The 25,100-nt window shown below is 33.2% G+C and overlaps 3 protein-coding genes across 4 annotated transcripts in view; all 3 read left to right on the top strand.

Annotated features, from left to right (window-relative positions):
* LOC134233039 (hemicentin-1-like) overlaps window positions 1–25,100 on the top strand; it is a 145,878-nt gene that overhangs the window by 31,903 nt on the left and 88,875 nt on the right. The gene's annotated exons all lie outside the window — the stretch shown is intronic.
* Window positions 7,794–9,974, top strand: LOC134233038 (uncharacterized). Its single transcript, XM_062715037.1, has 2 exons — window positions 7,794–8,758; window positions 8,977–9,974. The coding sequence occupies exons 1-2, from the start codon at window positions 7,807–7,809 to the stop codon at window positions 9,531–9,533; spliced, it is 1,509 nt and encodes a 502-aa protein (XP_062571021.1). The 5' UTR covers window positions 7,794–7,806; the 3' UTR covers window positions 9,534–9,974.
* On the top strand, window positions 13,308–24,232 carry LOC134233037 (sarcoplasmic calcium-binding proteins I, III, and IV-like). 2 transcript variants are annotated; one of them, XM_062715035.1, is made up of 7 exons: window positions 13,308–13,432; window positions 16,285–16,347; window positions 17,688–17,740; window positions 18,553–18,658; window positions 20,174–20,302; window positions 21,419–21,531; window positions 21,986–24,232. In XM_062715035.1, the coding sequence occupies exons 2-7, from the start codon at window positions 16,290–16,292 to the stop codon at window positions 22,226–22,228; spliced, it is 702 nt and encodes a 233-aa protein (XP_062571019.1). In that variant the 5' UTR covers window positions 13,308–13,432; window positions 16,285–16,289; the 3' UTR covers window positions 22,229–24,232. The 2 variants fall into 2 exon arrangements, with proteins under 2 accessions (XP_062571019.1, XP_062571020.1); XM_062715036.1 differs by having other exon boundaries at window positions 13,347–13,436; window positions 16,290–16,347.

Raw genomic sequence — 25,100 nt, 5'->3', positions numbered from 1 at the left:
ACATCAAACTCCAAAGTTACCTTATCAGAATTTTTTGAACACTTTCGGAACCTTGCTAATGATTCAGCGACTACGTACATTTCGATTGCAAATTATATGGACACCGATAGCCCTGTATTTGAGCTCTTGGACACTGAAATTACCTCAAAAGAGGTTGAAACCTGTATACGCAGACTTAAAACAAACAAAAGCGCGGGAAATGATAATTTAATCAACGAATACTTTTCCGAGTTCAGTGACATACTTCTTCCTATTTTAAAGAGCCTTTTTAACAAAGTATTTAATTCCGGTATATTTCCTTCTTCGTGGTCGAAAGCAACTATTATTCCAATATATAAAAAAGGAAAAACGGATGACCCCGGAAACTATAGAGGCATCAGCATCACAAGCAGTCTGGGAAAACTTTTTACTTCAATCCTTAACGAAAGAATAATGAAATGGAATATCTCAGAAAATATTATAACTGATGCACAATTTGGATTTCAGGCTGGGCGTTCAACTACTGACGCGATATTTGCTCTTCAAAGTTTAATATCAAAAAAGTTGAATAATAAACAACGTTTATATTGCTGTTTTATCGACTATAAAAAGGCATTTGATACAATCAACCGGGAAAAATTATGGTATAAATTGATCAAATTGGGAATCACCGGAAAATTCCTTCGAATTATCCGATCGCTCTATGTTGATGTACGCGCCTGTGTCAAAAATGCAGGAGAGATATCCGAGGAATTCTCTGTAAATACCGGGTTGTTGCAGGGGGAAGTACTATCACCGATATTATTCAATATGTACGTTAACGACTTGGAAAATCATTTCATAAACGATAAATGCCCAAGTGTAGAATTAAGAGAACTAAATCTTTTTGTTTTAATGTTCGCAGATGACACAGTAATATTCGCTAACACGCCAGAAGAGTTACAGAACTTGCTTGATGCTTTACAAGGATACGTATCATCATGGAATTTGACCGTGAACACCGCAAAAACCAAAGTTTTAGTATTCAGGAAAGGGGGGTGCGTTAATTTTTCATGGACGTACAATAATGAAGTTTTAGAAATTGTCAATTCTTTTAATTACCTTGGATTATGTTTAAACTACAACGGTAAATTTAATGTTACGCAAAAAAAATTAGCTGAACAAGGTCAAAAAGCTCTGTTTGGTCTAAACCGTAATATTCAGAAATTTGAATTTAACGCCGAAACCCGCTGTCAGCTATTTGATACATATGTTGGCAGCATTTTATCGTATGGTAGCGAAATCTGGGGTTTTCATAAATCTCCAGAAATTGAAAGACTGCATTTATCCTTCTGTAAAAATACTCTTGGTGTTAAGCGCAATGCATGTACTTACATGATTTATAGAGAACTGGGACGATATCCACTTATTATTCAAAGAAAACTAAGAATCATGAAGTTCTGGTGTAAATTATTAAAAACAGAAAACTGCATTTTAAAATCGTCATACGAGTACCTGCGACATGATGCAGAGAATGGGCCGGGAACAAGCACAAGTATAAATTGGGCGCGTGAAGTAAAGCTTGAATTATTTAGGTTGGGTCTGGGAGAATTTTGGATTAATCAACAAGTAATAAACTCTGCTAATTTCATGCATATATATAAAAACAGACTACTAGATATACATCTCCAAGAATGCAATGCATTTATGGATAATTCGTCAAAATGTTTTTTATATAAGCACATTGTCCAACCTGACTTCTGTAAAATGCAACCTTATTTAACAAAACCTTTACAAAGTAATTTAAAAAAGCATATTTCCCGCATAAGACTTTCATCGCACTATTTAAACATAGAATGCGGAAGGTACCAAGGCAAAAGCAGAAATGATAGAATATGCGATGTTTGTGATAGTCATCAAATAGAAGACGAATTTCATTTCATTTTCCAATGTCCTAGATATCTAAATCTAAGAAAAAAATATATAAATGAGTATTATTACAAATCACCAAGTACATTTAAATTAATCCAATTATTAAGTACAAACCGCATATCTACTTTGGTTGGTTTAGGGAAATATATTCAACATGCTCTAACATTACGTAACGAATATTTATCAGGTTGACTTACATGTAAGTTCTCTATATTTATGTCTGTAATCTGTATATCAAAATAGCATGGTTGTATATTGTACTCTATCTTTGAATAATACTGTACTGCTAATTTCAAATTCATTATAATTGTATTCTATAAATGATGATTGGAACTGTGGGACTGAGGAACACTTGACCTGGGGTTTCACCCCCCAGTTTAGACTCTTTGAGAGTCGATTGTATTATATGTTGTACATGTATATATATTTGTCATTTTGTAAACTGATGGGCTGTATTGCCCAAAGTTGTATCCTGAATAAACTTATACTATCTTAATGAAAACTTCACACCAGATAAACATATATAAATGCTATTAGAAACATAAACATGGTACATGTGGGGAAAAAACAACAACAACAAAATATACATATTTGCAGAAAAATCAAGCTAAGACCAACGAAAGTTTGCCGGATGAACATATGAAATAGAATATTAAATTAAATTAACCTACATGTTATCGTAGGGTTTAGAACGGGCATTTTATTTGTACATTTTCATTTTATAATATATTTATTAGTGACAGTAAAAATTAAAGAATTTATTAATCAACAAAGTCATAATTTGAATGTACACATATAGATTTATTGTACAGTGACTAAATTATGACTGGAAAAGAAACTTACATGAAGAATTATTTTTGAAGTTAGAATCTAATTAAATTTTGAATGAACTAGACTAGTCAAACCAAGAGTAATAAAACTAGGTACACACACTTAAATTTGAAGTACATATACATGTAAGTGAAAGAGCTTAGGGCTAGAACTCCTGTGGTGCAGAGATAAGGACTCGGTCCATAATTAATACTTATGTAGATACATGTATATATCTTGATTGGAGGGTATTACAATGTTAAAATCGCAATTACATGTAATTGTTCAACGGACCATTGTCCACTAAATTTATTTGCTTCTTTTTCTGGTGGAAAAATTCTCCTGTATACATGTATAAAGTTTCAAGAATTAACTCTGAAAACTATTTTATAGATTGTCCAAAGTAAATAATCATGAATATAGATATCTAAATTTAAAAAAAATATATACAGACCATGATGTGTTTGTGAAACACTGATGCCCCCGTATGGCAACTTATGGCGAGGGTTAAATTCTCTCAAATGCATGTCAAACTCCATAGGTCAAGGTCAAAAGATCAAAAGTGCAAATACCCAAAGGAAGGTCATGTTACAAGGAATTCATCTGTGAAATATGAAAACCCTATAGTCCTAACTGTTCAAAAGTTATGACCAGAGTTAAAGTTTTTAAAAAAGAGGGTCAAATTCTGTGGCCAAGGTCAAAAATATTTTTACCAGCTGGAAGGTCTTGTCACAATGAATACACATGTGAAGTATGAAAGCCCTAGCTCCAACTGTTCTAAAATTATGGCCAAGGTTAATGTGTGGTATTTTTTAGTAAAAGTAGGTCAAACTCCAAGGTCAAGAGGTCAAATGTTGTGGTATCTATAGAAAGGTCTTGTCACAAGGAATACACATGTGAAGTATGAAAGCCCTAGCTCCAACTGTTCTAAAATTATGGCCAAGGTTAATGTGTGGTATTTTTTAGTAAAAGTGGGTCAAACTCCAAGGTCAAGAGGTCAAATTTGGTGGTACCAAAAGGAAGGCCCTGTCACAAGGAATACGCATGTGAAATATGAAGGTCCTAGCTCCACCCACTCATGTCAATAGTTATGGGCTAGGTTAAAGTTGAAAACAGACAGACAATGCAAATTGAAACACAGACAGATCTAGACAAACAGACAGACAGACAGAATGCACATGGTGACAGGCGAATAAAAGTGAAAGTGAAAGTTAACAAGCAGTGATTGATCTAAAAAAAATTCTACAGACAATGACAATACTGCGGACGGACGGACATAACGATTACTATATACCCTCCCGCATTTCAAGCGGGGGGGGGGGGGGGTATAATAAAGTGAAATGCATGCTGACTGACTGTTTTCATATTCATTGTAAGGCCATTATTTACACACTGAGTTGTCTTCGAGTTGCCCGTTATTTCCCCCGATCATGACAAAAAGCATACGACGAGTGTGAAAGGTGGGCACGGGATGCTCTCTACTCCAGCTCACCTGATCCCACCTGTGCTGTTTTAGAGACCAGTCCTTATTTGTTCTGCTTCTGATTTGTTTCTATTTGTTTAAATGGAATTTTGAGCTTGAATATGATATTATCTTTTAAAACATTTAAGGCTTATGACAAATAAGCTGATTTTGCAGTGTTGTTTAAAATAAAATTTTGAAATGATCGTTTTTAATAATTTTGATTGCAAATACAGTCTATCGTCGGTTCAATTTTTGACTGACATTTTAAATCTCAATTTTAATACCAATATTGTTACACTTACTTTGCTAAACATTATTCTTTTTACCCCTGTAAAAAAGAAAATTCTTAAGGCGGATGTGTATTGTCTCCTCCAATATTCCCATAGTTGGTTTCAACTTTGATATTTAATGTGGTCTACTTGTGTTCTGCTCTTAATTATATCAGCTATAAAATGTGGATTTTTGAGTCTGATTACGGTCGCTGAATTCAGTGCCTATCGTGGCGTTTATTTCTTTGAGACTAAGGAAAGTTTATGTGTTTCTGGAGGTAAATAGGATATAGGACAAAAGTATATCTTGTGTATCTACTGTAAAACATGGGAAAATCTAGAAACAAGAAACGGAAAGCAAATACGAGCCCTGAGGTGAGTGGGTCTAGTAACAATAACTTGAGTGATATGAGTAATGATAGTGTTAATAATGTTTCTGCATGGTGGACATAACAAGACTTTTTTAAGTCATATAATATCAGCGGCCAATAATGTTCTGTATGGGTCTCAGAATAATGACACGAGAGACGCTGAGGGTGGAAAACAGCAGGGGGATCGGCCATTCGTTACGTCGACACCAAAATGACGGCCTACCGAATCGGACACGAGTGTTGAGAAGTTAATAGGCACTGTTCTAGAGACAAACCAAAAATTAGATTTTGTGTTAAACAAACTAGACGAGTTAAGTAACATCAAAAGCGTCATTGAAAAGCTGACCGTTCAGGTTTCTAACTTGGAAAAAAGAGTCGGGGTACTTGAGTCGACTTCGAACGACCATACGGAATCCTTAGACTTTTTGTCACATAAAGTCGACGAATTTGGCAAGGAGAAAACTTCTGTAAATTCAGGAGCTGAACGTGAATTAATGAGGCAAGAAAAAATGATCGAGAGTCTTCACAAAAGCGTCGATGACCTTAGACGTTCACGGGAGGGGTTGCAAGAGAAAGTGTCCGAGTTACAGTGGCGGTCAATGAAAAATAACCTGGTTTTTACAGGACTTGGAAATGAAACACGTGACGAGGATACAGAAGCCAAACTCAGAGATTTTCTCCGCATTGAGTTGAATATCAGCCACCACATCGAATTCGGAAGTGTACATAGCTTCGGAAAATACCGTAATGATGGGAGGAGACCAATTGTGGCGAGATTTATATATGCCCAAGATCGTACCATGGTAAAGGACAGGGGATATATGCTGAAAAACAAGCCCTACGGCATCCAGGAGCAACTACCAGCTGATATGAGCGAGCGAAGGAGACATCTACTTCCGGTTATGCACCGTCTTCGCGCCGAAGGTAAGCGTGTGAAACTCGTTAGAGACAAACTTATTGTAGACGGCAAGCCTTATATCCCAGACGAGTCTGAGAAACACACAGAGGAGATGGAATTCAGAACTGACGAGCAACCACCTGACCCAACTGCAAGTGGCAACGCTTAGGGACGCGTTGAGAGTGACCGCAGTGAAATTTCAGTACTATCTTGGAATATAGCAAGATCTCTATCCGAAAAACTGTCTCATTTTGAATTTGTTTCAATCATTACTAGTTACGACGTTATTTGTCTTTGTGAATGCTGGATTAATCCAGACGACGAATTTCATTTGGCAGGTTATGAACATTTCATTGTTCCCAGAAAAATAAAAGGTGGAGGAATTGTAATTTTTTATAGAAGTTTTTTAGGTTCAAGGATAAAATTAGTTAAAAACTTGTTGGATAGTGTAATTTGCTTAAAAGTCGAATGTGAAACCCCAATATTTTTATTTTTTTGTTACATTCCTTCCGAAAATAGTTCTTTTTATGAAAAGGTTGATGTTAATTTTTTTCAATTACTAGAGGAATTGTATAGTGTAGTGAATTTAAAAATGAAGGTCAGGTATATATTTTTGGAGACTTTAATGCTAGAACAGCGGAGCATGATGACTATATTAAACACGATAAACTTCTACGAGACGGTGCTTATTCAGATTTTTTAAAAGATAATTACGTCGAAGATAATGTTCCGATAAAGCGTAATAATATGGATAAATGTGTAAATGGTTTGGGTAGGCAACTTTTAGATTTTTGTAAATCTACTGGCTTTCGAATAGTTAACGGCAGAATAAATGGTGATGAAGTAGGTAATTTGACTTTTTATAGTAAAAGAGGTTTTAGTTTGATAGATTACGTATTGGTTGAAAGTACTCAATTACCCAGTATAAGTAAGTTCAAATCAGGTAATTTTACAGTTTTTTCTGACCATTCACCTGTTTCCTTTAGTGTTTCATTGAGATATTCGACCATTCAGAATAACGAACACGTAGTAAACAATTGTCACGGTAGAGTGAATGCGAGGTCAGTTAAGTGGAAGGACGAAAATTCTTGCCTTGTTAAAGATTGTTTAAACAATAAAATACACGAGCTTCAAAGTATTGTAGATGTAGAGTTTACTTCTATCGAGAATGTTAATTCTTGTGTTGACAGCTTCTGTGAATTATTAAATACTTGCGTACTCCCTTTCTGTGATGTTCGTGAATCTAACCCACAGCAAGGCATTCATACAAAAAAAATATCTAAAGAATATGAGGATAAACCATGGTTTAACGATAAGTGTAAACATCTTTATAATGAGTACAAGCAAAAACTAAATGTGTTTAATGCAAATAAAACAACAGAAAATAGAGAGGTTCTTTCAAACGCCAAACAAACTTACAAAAAATTTGAAAATAAACTTAAACGACAGTACAAACGCCATGAGGGCGATATGCTTACTTTTTTGAAGAAACAGAACCCAAAACAATTCTTTAAACTTTTTAAAACAAAAAAGACAAACCATGTTGATTGTAATTTAAATTTAGAAGATTTCTTCACTCATTTTAAAAATCTCGGTTCTAACACGGGCGACAACTTGAAAAAAGAATTTTATTCGGATGCTGTATACGATGAGTTGGATACAGAGATCAGTTACGAAGAAATATGCACAGCAATTAAAAAGTTAAAAACAAATAAAAGTTGTGGAGAAGATTGTATGTATTATTTAGAGAACGAGACGGGTTCTGTATCGCAGATACAAATTTGGGGGGCGGAGACGAGTGCAAAGCACGAGTCTCCGCCCCCCAAATTTGTATCTGCGATACAGAACCTGTCGAGTTCTCTAAATGATTTGTGACACGATCCAATCAAAATCACCTCAATGAAAATCAGCTCCTCCCATAATGTTAATAAGATGTCATGTATATTTCATTTCTTTCTGAATCTCTGGTAAATCTGAAAAAAGTTAATTCCCATGCCAATTAGGGTTCCTTGTAAATTTCACTCTATCCGTAGACAGCGTGAGATTTCTAGAAATTTCTAAAGTTACTTTGTCATATTAGTTTTGGAAACGACGAGAAGAAGGATGGATGTAGATAATTTTAAAAAGCTTGACTTTTTAACTGATGAAGTTGACGATTTAACTTTATCACAGATCTGTGCAGATATGGAAACGGAATACCATGTATTTGAGGGCATTCAAAATCTCAGTTTTTCTGAAAATCTTGATTTCGATGCAAACCAAGGTCTTGGGGAAAACGGTTTGAATTCAATGGATTTTGATATCGGGGATTTGAGCTCTTTAATGGAAACCGAATGTGAAGTAAAGAAAGAACTGAAAGAGAGCACTAGGTTTGGACCGGTCGTCAATGATGAAGAATTAAAATGCCTTGTAGAAAATCAGGAAAATAAAAATACTAAGAGTAATACAAAATGGGCTGTTAACGTTTTCGAAAGTTGGCGCGAGCAGAGAGCTGGGGATATTATCGAGCTTCACTTGATGGATACGAAAACAATGAACCTTTGGCTAGAGCGTTTTATCGTGGAAGCGCGCAAGAAAGACGGGGCTGAATACCCTCCAAAAACTCTCTATCTCATTTTATGTGGACTATTGAGGCACTTGAGACAAAAAGGTGTGTACGATAAAAATTTTCTAGATGAGAAGGAACTATCTTTTGTCGGGCTAAGAAAAGTTTTAGACGCGAAAATGAAATCGCTCGTGGATAGAGGCGTGGGATGCGAGATCCGCCAAGCTGATCCTATATGGCCTGAAGATGAGGAGAAATTGTGGCGAGAAAATGTTTTTGGGAAAGAAAACGGTGAACAATTACAACACACGATGTTTTTTTATTCATGTAAATTGTTTGGTTTGAGGGCCTGCGATGAGCACCACAAATTGCAATGTGAACAATTTTCCATTGGAAACGATACCCATGGACAGTTTATTCAATTTGTTGGTAGAACATCAAAAACCTACAAGGGCGGTTTGGGTCAGATGAATTTACAGACAAAGAATCTGAAGCATTACTGTGAGCCTGGTAAGTAAAACTCATAATAACTTATATGGATACATTAAGACACTAATTTAAAATTTTGAATTAAGGTTTAACGAAATGGGGGGGGGGATTACTGTATGAGCCTTTTTGGTCAATAGTTATGTATGAGACCTGCATGTAAAAGATTGTAATATTTATGTGGATATTTTAAGACTTATAGATGTAAGCGGTGATTATCTAATTACTCATATAATTTACAGGTGATCGGTGCTTAGCAGAATATTTTCAGATATACCTTGATGCGTTAGATGGCACGGGACCATTTTATCGGCGCCCGCTTCCCGGAACCTCCGAAAAGCCTGTGCGTTACGGGACACAGGTTGTGGGCATAAACAAACTGAAAACGTTTATGAAGACAATATCGCAAAAAGGAGGACTACAAGGGAATTATACCAATCACAGCGGAAAGAAAACGTGTGCTACGCAGCTGTACATAGGAGGTGTACCCGAGGCAGAAATCATGAATGTTACTGGTCATAGATCAGAGAAAGGCGTAAGAAAATACATGAAAAGCAATGTACAAATGAAAAAGAGCATTTCTAAAATCTTGGATCCGCCCACAAAACAGGAATCTCAGGAAGCGTCTTCCGATCAGCCTACTGGTAGTAAAAGAGCGCTGTCTCCATGTAATACAGGTCGTTCTGAAGGCGACGCAAAAAAATTGTGCAGTGAAAGTAATCGTGCTCTGCGGGATTTAACAAACACGGCATCGGTGTTCCAAAATTGCAATTTCAATTTTTCTTTTGGATCAAATTAATTGACTATGTGTGATTTTGTGCATCAGTAAAAGTGAATAGTGCATAGAGAAGTGTTATACAATGTATTGGAAAGCATTTTTTTAAAATTCGTTTCGTTTGGATGAAAAGTGACTGGCCAAATGTGAATGGAATAATTATCTTAAATTCAAAAGAGTAAAGGTTTTGCTTTTTTCAGGAAATGATTTTGTTTAATTCCAAGCAGGAAAAAATATATGATCAATTGATTTTGTCATTTTGAAAATTTTTGAGCAATTAAAATACTGAAATTGAATCAAATTTATTTTTAGACTGTGCTGTATTTTAGATACAGAATAGTTGGGAAATACAATACGGTATACAGGTTAATACAGAACGGAAAGTAGCTCCGCCCACCATAGTCCCGTTCTGTATTGCTAATACAGAACAGTAAACTTCAAAGAAAAACACCGCTATCGTGTCACAATGTTAACGAACTGTTTATGAAATGCCGCGACGAATTGCTCCCGCTGCTACATAAACTCTTTAATAATATTTTTAACTCTGGTTTTTACCCTGAATCATGGTCAAAATGTTTCATTACTCCATTGTTTAAAAAAGGAGATAAGAATGATGTGAACAATTATCGTGGTATATCTATTGTAAGCTGTTTTGGTAAATTATTTACAAGTGTTCTAAACAATAGGATACTGGAATGGGAGCACTCCTATGATATATTGACGGATGCACAATTTGGGTTTCGTAAAGGAATGTCAACAACTGATGCTATTTTTGTTCTGCAATCGCTTATAAATAAGTACCTTTCTAATAAGAAAAGATTATATTGCTGTTTTGTTGACTTTCAAAAAGCATTCGATTCTGTTGATAGGATAAAATTATGGCAAAAATTATTCCATTTAGGCATCCAAGGTAAAATGTTAAAGGTAATCAAATCCCTATACAATAATGTTAAAAGTTGTGTTAAATACAATGGTTTCCTCAGTGATTACTTCCACAATGATATAGGTTTAATGCAAGGGGAAACATACCAATATTATTTTCATTATATGTAAATGATTTCGAGGTTGGTTTTATATCAGATAACTGTCCATATATTGATTTACAGATGTTAAATTTATTCATACTTATGTATGCAGACGACATGGTTATTTTTGCTGAATCTCCAGAAGGCTTACAAAAAATGTTAAACACACTATACAATTATACTGAAGAATGGAGCCTTTCTGTTAATGTAACAAAAACAAAGATTGTTGTCTTTAGAAATGGTGGTAAATTACGTAATAACGAATCCTGGTTCTATAATAATGCTGAATTAGAAATTGTGAATGAATTTAAATATTTAGGTATTTTATTTAACTTTAATGGGAAATTTTTAAAAACGCAGAAGCATGCTGCTGAACAAGGAAGAAAAGCTATGTTTGCTATTTCAAGTAAATTAAAGAGGTATGAATTTAATGTAGAAACTCTATGTTCAATTTTTGATACATATGTATGTAGCGTATTACTTTATGGAACTGAGATATGGGGTTTTCATAGATGTTCTGACGTAGAAAAGGTACATTTAAATTTCTGTAAAAATACTCTAGGTGTGGGGAAGAAAACTTCAAACAGTTTGATTTATTCAGAGCTCGGGCGTTTTCCATTAGCAGTTACAATGAAATTAAGAATTTTCAAATATTGGATCAAACTGAGAACAACTGAAAATTGCATTCTTAAGTCCTGTTATGAAAGCATGGTATTACATAATGACAAATGGATTTTACAAATTAAAAAAGAATTGTCCCTCTTAGGTCTAGGTCAACTTTGGACAGAAGATAATTTAAATGATAGATCTTATCTTATTATAAAACAACGACTGTTAGATGTTTCTAGGCAAGCTATATTAGAAAATATAACAAACTCTTCAAAGTGTAATTTATATCAACATTTAATTGACAATTTCTGTTTGCAATGGTATTTAACAAAACCTATTGACAAAAAATTAAGACAGCTATTAACAAAATTCAGGTTATCTAATCACACGTTGAATATTGAAACAGGTCGACACCATAACGTACCTAAAAATAATAGATTATGTACATGTTGTAATCTCCATGATATAGAAGATGAATTTCATTTTATTTTGAAATGTCCATTGTATATTGATATAAGAAAGAAATTTTTGAAAAAGTATTATTATACTAGGCCTAGTGTCTTTAAATTAATTCAGCTGTTAAGTTCTCATAATATTAAAGATCTCGTAAATTTGGGCAAATTTTTGAACGCAGCAACAATGTTAAGAAAAAATAAAATTGATGTATAGAATTATTCCCATGTATGTGTTCTTTACGTTCACTCTCTCTGTATGTTTTTTTCTTTTTGTTATTATCATGTTTGTTGTATAACTCTGATGGGCCAGTTGGCTTAAAGAAATAAAGAAACTGAATACTATTCGTCTGACATCTTCACATTTTATTTCTGATCATACCGCGTGCTAAAAAATTTTTGCAATAAAATAAATTCAACAATTTGAAGGTGGCAACTCCACTGCTAAGTAAATGCTTAAATCCAACCTCTAACTGTCGTTTAAATTAATCTTTTATGTATACATGGACTTTATGTTTCACTCGAATTCTTGTGTCTCATCCTATAATTAAATTGTTCCTTGACGAAATTTTGGTAAAATCAAATAAGTTATTATACCACCTATTTGGAAAGCAGGGGGTATAAAGGTGATCGGGATGTCCGTCCGTCCGTCTATATCTGTTACGCTAGTTTTGGGGTATCCCAACTCTTATCCGAAACTCCTCTAATACCACTGATTGAAATTTAATGAAACTTTTACAGGTTCCTTTTTTACATATTGCCATTGTGCACCTCCTATTTTACTTTTTGATCGGACACATATTTTGGGTTTTCCATGGCAAATCATGGACTTTGCAAATAACCATAAAGGAGTTAGGGGTATCATTTAGTGAGCTCAATGCTCACAGTACATCTAGTTTCGCACATGTTTTCATGTACATGTACGATCTTTAGAAAAAGAAACTATTTATATTAAAGTTACCAAAGTAAACGAATTCTTTAGCTGTTATTTTATACTGGAGTGCACGTGTATCAATCTGATAAAAGAAAGATAACTCTGGCATTCATGTTTGAAAATATATCTAGACGTTGTAGTTTGCCGAAGTTTTGATTGATGTTTTAATTAAATCAATTAATTAATTAATCAATATATCAAGGTCTGAAACAAGTCTATCAAATGTAGCGTAAAATGTCAATATGTCCGAAGAAGTGAAGGTGTAACTAAGGGTCGTAAAAAATTATCGTAATTACACATGTATGTAATTACTACAGAAAGCAGAACCACGTTTAGTTCCAATTCCAGGCGCGAATCCAGGAGTTTTTTCCGGGGAGGGGGGGGGGGGGTTCCACCCACATAAAATATTAACAACCGAGATATTTCTTTACAGCAAAGAGAAAAAAAATCGTAAACTCATTTCCCCAAAACGTGAAAATACTACGTCGCACGGTGGCGGGGGATGTCGTTCACTTCTGTTTAAAGCTTCAAACTTGTGACATTTCATATCAATTTCACAAAGATCCTCGTTTTCGAGGAGGTGTCTGAGTTTTCGGGGGGGGGGGGTATAGAGGGGGGTCAAAGGTCGCTTCTACTTGGTTTAGTGTATACATTTGAAAACTCTGTAAAATCAGGGGGACCCCGCCCCCTTCTAGATCCGCACCTGATTTTAATGAGAGAGAGAGAAAGAGAGAGAGAGAAAATTCATCGAATAGTGGACAAGAGGCGAAACTCTTAGATCCACTCCTTGATCAACGCACAGTGACACGTGACTGACCTATTTTCTAACGGTCCGGCCAGTATTTTCAGTTGACTTGATGTTTTGATCTGCGATAAAGCTTCTAAGCACACGGAAAGTTTTTGGTAAGTTTTACTTTTAATTTCTAACTCATAATTTTTTTTTAAAATGCTAAACAAATTTTTACATTGCATATCCATATGTGATCTGTTAATGCTTTGTTGTCATTTAGATTTCCTTCTTGTGTTTTGTAAACACATGTGAATCAGCTGTGCATTGTCTATTATTTAAGCTGTTGGCGTTACATGCGGCGCCTTCGTGCAATCAGTATTGAATCTCGGTGTATATTGGCATTGCATCCTGACGTAATACGACAAAACATTTATTTGTTTTGGACATCAACATGATCAAAATGATTGAAAACCCTTGACCAGAGCAGAGAGCACAACACAAAGCTATGTTTTAAGTAGATTCATGACTGTAACGATCAATTTTTTGCAAATGTACTTCAAAAATCTATGGCGCAATTTTATATTGGCCTTGTAATATTGAAATAATAATGAAATTAAAAAGAACCCCGAGAGATTACTTCTAAAGGAAAATTGAGAAAAGAAGAAAACTATATATGACTTTATATCGTTCCTTTATTTACTGATGTATACATTCTGACAAATCAATCTGAAGATGATGAATTAGACTAAAACATGAAGCCTTGAACTCAAGAGAAAACGCAGATGATATAAATCTGCATGGAGCGGATCCAAGAAATTCAGGCTCCTGAATTTTATCCTAACTCAACTGACTTGTTTCAGCTAAACCATTCTTTATTTTTCTGTGTACTTTAGAATAACCCCCATTGACCACATAAACATGTTTACGTGTTAAAGGTCATATCTGAACGGACAATCAAACCTGCCCTAGATTTCCCACCATGCGTTTGATAGACACTATTGTCCGCCGGTGGCTAATGGAGTCGACCTTTTTATATCGAGTATAAACCGCTATAGAGTAAACAAGTTCCTAATCACTCTAAAAATTGAATATACTGGCCCCCAGCTCTGGATTGCCTTACATGTATGAGTTCTAATCGAAGATTCATTTCCAAAGAGTCACTTGGCAAAACTTTATAACCACCCCCTCCCCCTTCTTCACCGGCCGGTCGTTTACATATAACATTTTTTCAGGCAGGAACTCTGAAATAATAGAATATTTATCATTTTTTCTTCAAAACATATTATCATAAAATTTGGCACTCATAATGCATAACAAAATTAATTGCAGTTTCATTAATAAATTGTGCAATATGCAGCGAGCCTGCATGTTACATGCGCATGTTTTATACAAACGTTACATGTAACTCGTGCTTTTCTTTCTTTTGATTCTCTCTCTCTCTCTCTCACACACTACTGGTTCTGCGCTGGTAAATTTTTATGTAGTCAGTTTTACATGGTTCAGCTATTTCAGACAATAGCGACCTTGAGATCTGACCACCTATGTTAATATTTTTTGTATCCTTTTATCATGTTTATGCTAAATAATTATGCTAAATAAATACGTTGAAAACGCAAGTAAAGGACATAATAAAAAGTAAATGTATACGTATTAACTATATTGTAACTTTACATGAAACATTCTGTTCATTAAGGGATAAAGATAGAATTGATATCTCCGTCACCATCAAATTCTCTCTCTTTCTTTCTCTCTATCATACGATAAAAATCATCTAGGCTTGAGCAATAACTACCCCTTTTTTAACGTCATCCACCCCTCATAACACACGATGTCTTGATCTTGGTTTAATGTTCCTCTTCACCTTTTGACTGTCATAAAACCAAGGCGAAGATCCTTGCAACAAATTTAACAATGACACTACCAGAGATTTAGTTCTGCTAAATACAGAGCAAAAAGAAAAATTTGTCCCACAATTCATCTTTCGTCATTAGGTTAGGACAATTTAAAACCTGATTAATTTTTTCCACTTCGGAAATATGTACATTTGAAAAAACACTTCCTACAATATTGGAAAATGAAACACAGAGGAAAAAAAAAACTTACTACTTATTTTATGTTTAAAGAAAATTTTATAATGGAAAAATATATGTACATTAAATCTCATGAAATAAGAAAATCCATTTGCAGATTTAAAATGACCTAAGAATTGAAAAAGGCAGATATGAATCTGTAAAAAATAATGCTGGTCAAAGAATCACCTTAGATAGAAACAAAAGAATATGTTTAATGTGTAACCAAAACAATTTTCATTTTCTTACTGAATGCCCATTATATACTCATATATATGTATTATATTTCATATTATTATCAAAAGGAGACAAATTTCTCTGGTTAATGTCTAATGAAGATAATCTAATTATTACAAAGCTAAGTGAATATCTTGTCAAAGCCTGCAAAATAAGGCACACATCAAAAGTTATTAAAATTTATTTGTAAACTGGTATATATGTATTTGATAATATATATTTTGATTGCATGTTAATTAACAATTTGATAACCCCAACTGCTGCATCTAATGTCCAGTTATTGTAATATTATATCAGATATATACATGTGTGTGTATGTGTGTTTATGTTTGTATATGTTTACTATAACCTTTCTTTTAAACTTTCTATAAAAAACCTTTATGCCTTCTGGGCCCAAAATTGGAAATAAAATTATCTTATCTTATCTATGTACATATATTCATTTATGAATCAAATACATCAAAAGTTAGTTATAGTTACATGCAAATAGATTTCTAAACCTCTATCAAAATAAAATTCGCGTAAATTATTTTTTTTAGATCCACCAATGTCTATCAATTATAATTGTAACACCCACATTTATAAATACACTGTAGCATGCATAAATATGAGACATAAAAAAAATAAACGACGCAGATTTTTTTGTTCTATTTAGAGATTTTGGCCTTGAAATTATCTTCATCCGGTGCAAGTGTACTCATTCATTCAATCTATTGTAGGAAAGATGGCCCTACTATCACCATTTCAGAAAGAAAAACTGGAGTATTTCTTCAACTTTTTCGGTAAGTAGTACTATTGTATTATATACACATTAATTTTTAATATATCGACAAACATGGCTTATCTTGAATTAATATAACTCGCATTTTATATGACAAACTTTTGTAGAATACGCAGATAATAAATCTTACTTTGTGGTGTAAGATATACTTATAGGCTGACAAAAAATTAAGAATTACATGTATGTAGTTCACGTCTAGTTTTTATGAATTCTATTTCCAGCTGTCCATATATAAAGTACGTTTACAAGTAACATACATTTTATGAGAGAGAAAATGTTTTTTGCTTTTTGTTTCATCAGTATTGACAAGCACGCATAACCCTGCATAAAACGAAGTGATCTTTTTTCCGAAATCAATAATCACAAGTTGTAGAGAAAGAAAAAATATAAAAGACGACAACAAAAAGGATAAATAATGATTTTTTTTATTACCTATGTAAGTCTATTGAAAATATACAAGCATAAGAAAAATAATAATTAATATTATAAAAATATTTTTATTAGAGGGTTGTAAGGGTGAGGAACTTGGCCGGGGGGGGGGGGGATATGTCAGAATGGTGGAGTGTTTGGATATTAATCTCTATACATGACATTTTCCAAGTGTAGTTCATAACAACCCATTTTTTATCCCTCCGAACCTGAATTGCAAAGAGTTTATCGATGGTTTTAGAATACGTCATTTGTAGCTTGCATATGTATGGTTTTTGTCCTTGACCTTTCCTTATCGTTGTCCTATTGTGAGATTGAAGGACAAATTATGTTTGCTCTGCGAGTTGTTGCACCGTTATCATGGTTATCAAGAACTTTGTACACCTGCATCTAAGAAACGTCAGCACAAAATATCGTCAACCTTTAAATGCTGCCCCCTGTCAGTGACATTTTTTTTTATTGAGAAATTGCGATTTGTGTATTGATTTTACATTTTTTATAAAAATCAGAAATAATTTTCATCAATAGTTATTAAGATGTAAGATGTTTGGAGTGGAACATGTCTCTCACTAATTCATGATAAATTAATGTTCATTTGTCACTGAATTTACCCTCTTAATATTAATATTAATAATAACAATTTGTTTGAAGCATCGATAACTATTAAAGGAGAAATATTAATATTTATATTAGCCGATTACACACATAATTATACAATATTGATAATATTTCTATTTGAGTGAGTCTTAACACATATATAGAACTAAAAAAATAATTTTTTGGTTGATTAAATTTATACGGCCTCTGAAACGTGTTACGATGTATGCGAGTTTTGTTTGGACTGGGAAATGGGTTAGGACACTACTTTTTCTTTTATTCAGAAACAAATGTTTGCACTGTTTTATCTTACAGACGCCAATGGTGACAAGTATATAGAATTTGCTGATCTTGATGGATTTATGAAAGTAAGAACACATTAAAACAGTAGAGTTGATTGATTAATATGAAAATATTATTTCAGACATACATGTTATCATAATACGAGTATTCATTAATTTTCAATCTGAATTTGATAATGAGTACATGATTTGTAATGTATTCATTTTCAACTTCAGATTGAAAATTGTTATAAAACTTATTAAAAAAACATTTTAACACTTGTTTTTTGTTGGATAGGGTACAGTATTCCTTTTTGTGCTTTCTCATCTTGTTAAAGCATTGACACAAAATTTCCTATGGTTATGACTTTTTTTGCGTTTAAAGGTTGGGTTATGCAATTTATAAAGTTTTACAAAACTTTAATTTTAAATTTTTTGTAAGGGGTATTTCACGGAAGTTCAATATTCTTCATTTTACAAAATAATAAATTTGCAGACTGTAAATCCCATGTAGGACACGGGCCACCTGACACCCCCGCTAGATCCGCGCACGGAATAATTTTAAAACATGCATGATGGGGATACATGGCTTTTAAAATAAACAAGGGGAAATTTCTTTCTCCGCAGTAAAACATGTGTTTATGGACATGTATATATCAAAATATCACATCATATACATCAAATTCATAAATAACTCATTTTATAACCTAACCATGCCGAGGGCCAAAAGTCAAATTTTATGTGAAAAGAAGGGGGGAATCAGAGGACACGCAATAAAACAGCTAACAATTTAAACCACTCTCCGGTGATTATCATACATAATTTCTTTTTAAAACATTAAGGTAGTTTACCTCTCCGCATGGCTTATTGCTAACGCTTGATTGTCTCCCTTATTGTAGAAGATAGTGGATTACACCGGATGGAAGACGAACTCTCCCGCCTACCACGAGATTTATGGCGTCCACGAGGCTTTCTTTGAGATCTTGATGGAGAAGACGGCACACAGTACGTCTAAAATAAATACTGGGAAATCACTAATTTTCGTGTGGGTTTAGTTTTCATGGTTTTCAATGTATGAAGAGAGCCTCGAATTTATGTCCACCGCGAAATGCAATTTTTAAAAAAAATATATTACTACTGAACAATTCTTCAACCACAAAATCAAGTCCCAAAGAAGCAGTATATTTTCCTCATACAACGAAAATTTGATCCCTCGAAAATATGTGATTTTTCCAAAGTTATATTAAAGATGCCTATCTAACTTAATAATCGGCTACCAAAACCACGTAAACGCGACCTTTTGTAGTGAAAATTCTCAATTTTTTCACTACAAAAACCTTGTGCCTTTGAACTTATACATACAGTGAAAACTGTCTTATCCAATACATGTCAATTCGCATCCCTATAAGTTCTAATGATTTTTTTTACAGTGATTTTTTCTTCTTCAAATTTTCAATTCCACTTCAAAAACCTTGTGCTCTTGAAAACAGTGAAAAATGTCTAATCTACTACCTGTGCAATTCGCTTCCCTGCTAATTCTGAAGCTTGTTTTCATTCCAATTTCTACTTTTCATGTTGCTTTCACAAGCAGTTCTACAAAGCGACACTCTATATATAAGAAATGTGTATCCTTGTGTATGCTGCATTAGACAGGTTTTAAGGTATATTTTTTCCTAACACAAGAAATACCTTTTTTATGATGGGTAGTGTGTACTAGTCCCCCAATATTTCTCTGTGATAAGGAAAAAAGTGTCATCAAACAAACACTTGTGTTTTGTTGTATTTGGTACAATGTTTTTTCTTGTTTTGGTGCTTTCCTCATATATGCGTTGAGTTAAAAGCCTTGACACATGCTTCCTATGCCTCATGCCTTCGTAATATATAAATTATGCATATTTATATTTGCATACATGTGCACAGTTAACTAAGATGTACATGCCTATTGTATGAGGCATGTTGAGACATTATAAGATCCTGGATGAAAAGAAAAAAAATCTCTCCCCAATTTAGAGCTTGTTTGCATATTTCGGAATATGCTAATCTACATGTATTAACCTAAAAATAGTATAATTGTAGTGGAAAGGTTCGAAAAAAGGAACATTGATTGATCTGAACAAGTCCATAAACAATATAAAAGTTTGAAGAAGGCTTGAACACAAACGCCTGTTATTTCTAAAGGTGGGATTAGGTGCCCCCATAAAGTGAACGTCCTCACTTTTGACCGGTCTCATCCTTTGTAAGCCCTATAAATTGATCAGGTCGACAGATCATACTTCAACATAGATACTTTCGTCATGTTTTATGAAAATCACAAAACTTTGTGGGCTCACTTTTGATAAAAATTCATTTTTCAAAGGAATTTGAATAGTGGAAAAGTGATTGTTGAGATCAAAATGGATGTAACATTTTACACACCAGGCCTAAAGGAAATAAGTAACTCATGACCGCTGATTTCCCTAGGTATTTGGATACGAGTACAGATTTTTGTCATATTGATTATTTCTTTCTTTTTGCCCGCAGAGAAGGTGACTTTGGATGACTGGTATAAGTTGTGGGCTAAGCTGATACACGGCAGTATGGGGATGCAGAACTTCCCTGTGTGGCTGAGACTTCTACCCAGGTCACTGTTCAGGATTAAAGATAGAGATCGTAAGTTTTCTCGCGAGAGATTGTAACTAGTGTTTTGCAGGGTGACCTGTGTGGCATAAACATAAAAACTGTTCAGGATTAAAGAGATTGCAAGTATAACTGGAATAAGTGTTCAGCAGAGTGATTGTAAACAGAAAGATCACAAGAGATTGCAAATCGAACCAGAGGAGATTATAAAAGATCGTAAGTCTTATCTAAAGCAATTCGTATACATCTTACATTTATTTTTGGGAGATCGTAGCTAGAGCTTTACAGAGAGATCTCAAACAAATAGATCATAAGAGATTGAAATTATTATCAAAAGAGATCATAAAAGATGGTTAGTCTAATCCCAAGAGATTGTAATTAGTGATAAACAGAGTGATCCTAAACAGAATGATCATAAAAGATTGCAATTCAAACTAGAGGAGATTATAAAAAAATTGCAAGTCTACTCTTGAAAGTAGTATGTCTAACGTCTTAAACAGGAATTTCGAAGTTTAACTAAAGGAGAGCAATCATAAGAGATTAAAGTCCTTTTTGGAGATCATAAGTCAACAAAAGGTGGACTTAAGTGTGCAATAAAGAGATCATACGTCTAAACTCGGGATAACATTGTAAATTACAAGTCTGATCTCAAGAAATTGTAAGTGTTCAAGGGGGATTAAAAGGCACATAAAAAATTCTCAAGTCTCAAATTGGGAGAGCATTAATGTTGTGAGATTGAAAATGTTAGTGCACAATAAAGAGATCATCAACAAGAAGAGTTTAAAAAGTCGCAAGTTGAGTAAATAAAAAAAAAATTATCAAATCATTAGTCTTACTTAGAAAGTTTTAGGAAGTCGTAATAACAACATCTCGTGTATTTTTTTTTTCAAAACATGAAGATCAAAAGCAGAATTGGGAGAGGGTATCAGTTAAAGAAAAGAAGATCAGAAATGGAAAACTGGGAGAGAGGGTTTAAAAGATTTCCCTCATAAAAATTAAAAAATTCCACTATATGCTTGTTAAGATTACAGATTAGAATGATCATGCAGGTCAATCTCTCACCAGAGGGCGTATCAAGCTCCGCTCCGGCTTGTAGAGCGCGCCCTCTGGTGAAAGACTGCATGCAGGCAACATAAATTCTCCTTCCAGAGGACGGACTAATTAAAGAAGAAGAGTTGACAGACTTCTACTCCAATTTTGTTCAACTCGAAGACTCCGAAGCCAAAAAGGTGGCCAAGAAGGCATACGAACTCATGACAGATGTAAGTCTCTTTTCTCCAATTGTTTATATTCTGTGACCCTTCTTCAATATTTTGACTGATGTTGAGAAATCAACATTTGCCTGAAAGGGACTGCAGATTTAGTACTGTACTTAGTAATTGTACGACCAAGGTGCAGTATAAGGGATATTGTTTCTGTTAAGCCAATCTAAGTGAGCTCAAAATATATATCTCTATTTCTATGCAGGTTTTGCAGGAGAAAAACTCTCTGATAAAATGTTTTCACTTTGGTTATTTTATAAACAAACCATAAAAACGTATATAAAATTTAACAAGTTGTGAATTCAGAATTTGTAAAATTTGATTCAATTAACAACTCTTTTGATGGGGGATCTATGTTATATAAATACTAATTTGTTTTTTTTTTTTGTCTCAGTTTAGTAAATGTCGTTGATGTGAATCAATGCAATATATTTAATTGTTTTCTACCTTTTAGTTTGGAAGGTACCCGCTAAATCTAGCCAGCTACGAGCAGATTTTCGCCAACTTTCTCCTCGGCAAAACCCCCCATGGGCCCGGCCGATTCATCTTCGGCTGTTTCGAACACAGTACCAACAGGACCAAGTTCCAGCTAATTCAGGCGGCTAATGACGACGACGAAGATGAAATTCCGGTAGAAAAACCGAAAACGCGGCGCGGATCTACAGATATTGTCAGGTTAAGATTGAAAAAGGTGTAAAAACAAAGATAACTATAGACCTGGCTTCGGATATATACTGATGTTATTAAATTTAGGTTGACAAAACGTGTAAATTCATTAAATATGTACAAAAAATATCATGCTATTCATCGGAAAGAAATTAATGTCATGAATTATCTTAACCTTCATGAATAAATTTGTTTGAATTACCTCATTTCATGAAAAAAGACACGCTTCACTCAAAACTTGTGATAATGTACAACAAATATCGTGTATTTGTTTTCTACGTTTATGATATGCATTATATTCCTAGCTAGAACATGAAAATATGAAGGCTAGTGCTTTTCAAATTAAAACGCATTATTTGGTGCTCTACCTCCGAAATTGACATTTCTTAACAGATAAGATAATCATTGGTTTTCTTTTGCAGATAAGTACATGATTGTAAAATGATTTATATTTAGATATTAATGCAAATGTTATTAAACATAAGTATGCTTTTCAAGAATCCTCATCAAATTTTTTGTACAAGCAAGATTATTTTAGAAATGATTGCAACTTGAGACAATCTTATACCTTATATATGAATATTTTCTTTAATCATGTGTTCAATAATTATACCATTATCAGTTTTCCTTTTGTGTGTTTTATTTTTTTATGGATTTGAGTTATCTGGAATATATATTACCTTTGGTTCTGAATCAATCATTTTTGTGCGATGCAGTCAGTTTTTTTTATAATATTTTTGAAAATGAACCTCATGATACATGTACAGGTATATGAATTTGAACTATATAATACAGTATTTTCAACAACGGCGGCTCAATTTATTTTATTTTTAGTGTTTTGGCTTCTTGTATTGGGTCTTATACGCAATCATGTTTTTGTAATCAAGTGCTAGTATTGTTTATGAACTTATAATCAAGACTATCTACTGATATATAGAACTGTAAATTGTTTTTATTCCAATTCAGGAATGGTTTACTTCTATTGCAATTAATAAATTTAAATATCATTTTTCAAAAGATTTCCAACTGATAATGTTTCGAAAATTGATTACAAAACATGTATATATACATGAATAGTGCAGTTTTGATTTATTTTAATAATAGTGTTATAATGGAAAAAGCCTGTTTATAACATAATGTAAACCTGAGATTTAATTATAAGGCATTTCAGTATAATTTCATTATGTATGAAGTTGCTTTTAAATAATTTTTATGGAGCAAATAGCATGAACTTATCTGAGAAGTACTACTTTGCTGTTATAAATGGAAAGTTTTCCATAAGACCCCATGGATAACTGAATTTTTTTATGATAGAAATGGAAAAAATATCCAAACAATTTTATGCAATTTGTTTGAATATATCTAATTCAGAATCTCTTTGTAATTTACTTATAAAATGTAAGTGCTATGTAAAATGTAAGTGTTTTTGAAGAATCATGGATTATTTGTGGTTGTTTGTGTGTTCAAGGCAGCATTAAGCCTTCTATCAACAAGTAACTTGCAAACAGCTGAAAGTGTAATTATATTTTTTTCTCTATAATTTTTATATTTTTTCGTATGGGAAGCTGGATCTCAAATTTTCTAATCAGAAAAAAATAATTATTATCATATTTTTAACAAAAGAAAAGTATTACAAGGAGAAAAATGCAAAATTAGTATTCATATAAAAGGTATTTATAATAAAAAATCAAACTATTTTATTTCTTTTCTCCTAGGAAATCAAATATAACACTCAGAAAGGCAAACTTTGCCAACAATTACACAAAATATTTTTCTGAGTGGCTCGAAATTTACTTTGATTTAAACAAAACGCCAAATGAAAATACTAAATAAAAGATATCAAGTTTAAGTATATATAAATATATATAACACACTGTATCTTCTGTATATTATTATTTTTGCATTGAGTTGAAAAGGGTGTTCGGGTATTCTTTTTATATACAAAAATGTATATGTAGTTCTGCTAATAAAAGCAAATGGTATGTTAAATAAGAAAACTGTTAATTGCTCTGAAAAATAAAAAAAGTGAAATTATTTTGTGGAATTTGTTTTATCATCTTAACAATGATTTCGAATTTGCTGAAATTGATAACGTTCATTTAAAATGCACACAGAGTGGGCCATCGACGCAAGGGAAATAACTGCAATTAAAGAATTGCGAATATATTTAGTCAAAATGCTTTGCAGAGTTCTTCCTCTTATTAAGAATATATATTATATTAAGAATTTAGATATGAAGATGGATTTATAGTTCCTAGGAAATGTTAAAAGTTATTTTTCAGTCTAAATTTCAAAAGAAAACATTACTGAAAAAAGAGTGAAGTAAATTTTATTTGACAGTAAAAATCTATTCTAAGTGTGTGCCAATATTTCAATATGTATCAACGTACTATTTTTCACTACGACATTTAGCTTGGAAGAAGAAGGACAGATTTATAAAAAAAATGATTCTTCCCTGATTGAAAGTCCTGAATGCCATGGAAAGGTTTACATTTGCAATTCTCCACCAGAAAATGATGGCGTTTCGTATGGATGAAAACTTTCCGAAGAGGCTTTAAACAAATTAACAACGAAACAACAAAGAAAGGATATTAATATTTTTAAACGTATCAACATACTTTTTTCACAATCTAATAAAAATTAGATCTTTGATCCGCTCCAGTTTGATCGCTTTGTGTAGCGATCTAAGTGGTGCGGATTAAAGATCCAATTTTAATGAGATTGATTTTTTTGAGTCCGTGGCTAGCGGTTATTTAAAGATCAATTTCAATCGTATTTCGTATAATAAATTTAGCATCTCTAATTTTATAAATTAAATGGTGTCTCCTTTAAAATTCTAACAACGAAAATCAAAAATCATATTTCGAAAAAGTATGTTTGACTACTGTAAGTAAGAGGAGCTC

This window comes from Saccostrea cucullata, unplaced genomic scaffold (genome assembly GCF_032062105.1).
Source record: "Saccostrea cucullata isolate Sc308-1 unplaced genomic scaffold, CSIRO_AGI_Scuc_v1 ctg554, whole genome shotgun sequence".
Taxonomy (NCBI): domain Eukaryota; kingdom Metazoa; phylum Mollusca; class Bivalvia; order Ostreida; family Ostreidae; genus Saccostrea; species Saccostrea cuccullata.
The sequence above is the reverse complement of the archived record's forward strand: the minus strand, read 5'-3'. Positions and strand labels throughout refer to the sequence as shown.